Source organism: Eimeria tenella, genomic scaffold (genome assembly GCF_000499545.2).
Source record: "Eimeria tenella Houghton genomic scaffold, Eth_scaff1724, whole genome shotgun sequence".
NCBI lineage: Eukaryota > Apicomplexa > Conoidasida > Eucoccidiorida > Eimeriidae > Eimeria > Eimeria tenella.
The window spans coordinates 1-1298 of record NW_013541551.1 but is presented as its reverse complement, the minus strand read 5'-3'; the positions used below and the strand labels follow the sequence as shown (position 1 = coordinate 1298).

Here is a 1298-nt window from a genome sequence, read left to right as displayed (position 1 = left end):
CGAGCCCCGCCCCAAGCTACAGCAGCGGCTGCTGTGAGCTTGCAGCAGCAGCAGCAGTAGCGGTAGCAGCAGCAGCGGCAGCAGTAGCAGTAGCAGCAGCAGCAGCAGCAGCAGCAGCAAGAGCAGCTGGACGATCACTAGGAGCAGCGTGTGCAGCAGCAGCAGCAGCGGCAGCAGCAGCAGCAGCAGCAGGGTGGCGCGAAAGCAGCTTTTTGTTTGCTGCTTCTGGGGTGTATGTGCAGGCTGCAGCGCAGCAGCAAAAGTGTTTCGGAGCTGCTGCTGAAGGTCTTTTGCCAAAAGATTGGATCTGCTTCTCCGCAGCAGCTCGTAATGGCAGCAGCAGCAATTCCTTTATTTCCCCAGCAGCAAAAAGTGCCCCTAAAAGCTTTCAAACTCATTTCCCGGTCAGCAGCACAAAGGGCCCCCCAACAGGGGCCCCCACTTGGGGGCCCCCCCCCACACTGTGGGGCCCCACACTGTGGGGCCCCCCACAGGAGGGGCCCCCACACTGGGCCCCATAAGAGGGGGCCCCATAATAGGGGGAGCCCCACAGTAGGGGGCTCCTTTGGTAGTGTGGGGCCCCTCAAGTGTGGGGCCCCACAGTGGTGTGGGACTGCATGCATGCATGCAAGTGCATGCATGCATGCAAGTTGTGGGTTTGCTGCTGCTCAGGTTTTTGGTTAAAGAAAATCTCTTGGGGACGCTGAGTGCTTCGGAGCTGCAGAGCCTCATGGTCGCGCTGCAGCGGATGGTGGGCCTAGGGTTTAGGGTTTAGGGTTTAGGGTTTAGGGTTTAGGGTTTGGGGTTCCTTGGTTTGCGCACTTGAGGGTTGCGGCTTTGAGACGACAAAAGAGACAAGGGTTTTCTGCCACTGAAGCCCTGCACGCCTTAGGGTTTAGGGTTTAGGGTTTAGGGTTTTGGGTTTTGGGTTTTTGCGCAGGGGGAGGGGGCCCCCACAGGGATTGCTGCTGCTGCTGCTGCAGCGCTAAAGGCCAGGGGGCCCCCCAGCTGTTTGCCTCCAGGCCTTCGAGACGAGGCCCTGGCCCTTCACGCGAGCTTTGGGGTGCGCAGGGTTTAGGGTTTAGGGTTTAGGGTTTAGGGTTTAGGGTTCAGGGCTTAGGGTTTAGGGTTTAGGGTTTAGGGTTTAGGGTTTAGGGTCTAGGGTCTAGGGCGTGTCTGGAGGCGCTCTAAGCGCAATTCTCTGCCCCTGCTGGAACAGCGACCCCTCAACCCTGAAGCAAATCAGCAGCAGCAGCAGCAACCGCAGCAGCAGCAGCAGCAGTAGCAGTAGCAGCAGC

The 1298-nt window shown here is 59.1% G+C and overlaps 1 protein-coding gene across 1 annotated transcript; it reads left to right on the top strand.

The window, feature by feature from the left end:
- Window positions 1-234: 234 nt before the first annotated feature.
- ETH_00033930 (uncharacterized protein) lies at window positions 235-1285 on the top strand (the record flags this gene model as incomplete). The annotated part of the gene is made up of 4 exons (XM_013373777.1): window positions 235-404; window positions 673-751; window positions 941-1063; window positions 1163-1285. The coding sequence occupies 4 exons, from the start codon at window positions 235-237 to the stop codon at window positions 1283-1285; spliced, it is 495 nt and encodes a 164-aa protein (XP_013229231.1).
- Between the last annotated feature and the right edge of the window lie 13 nt (window positions 1286-1298).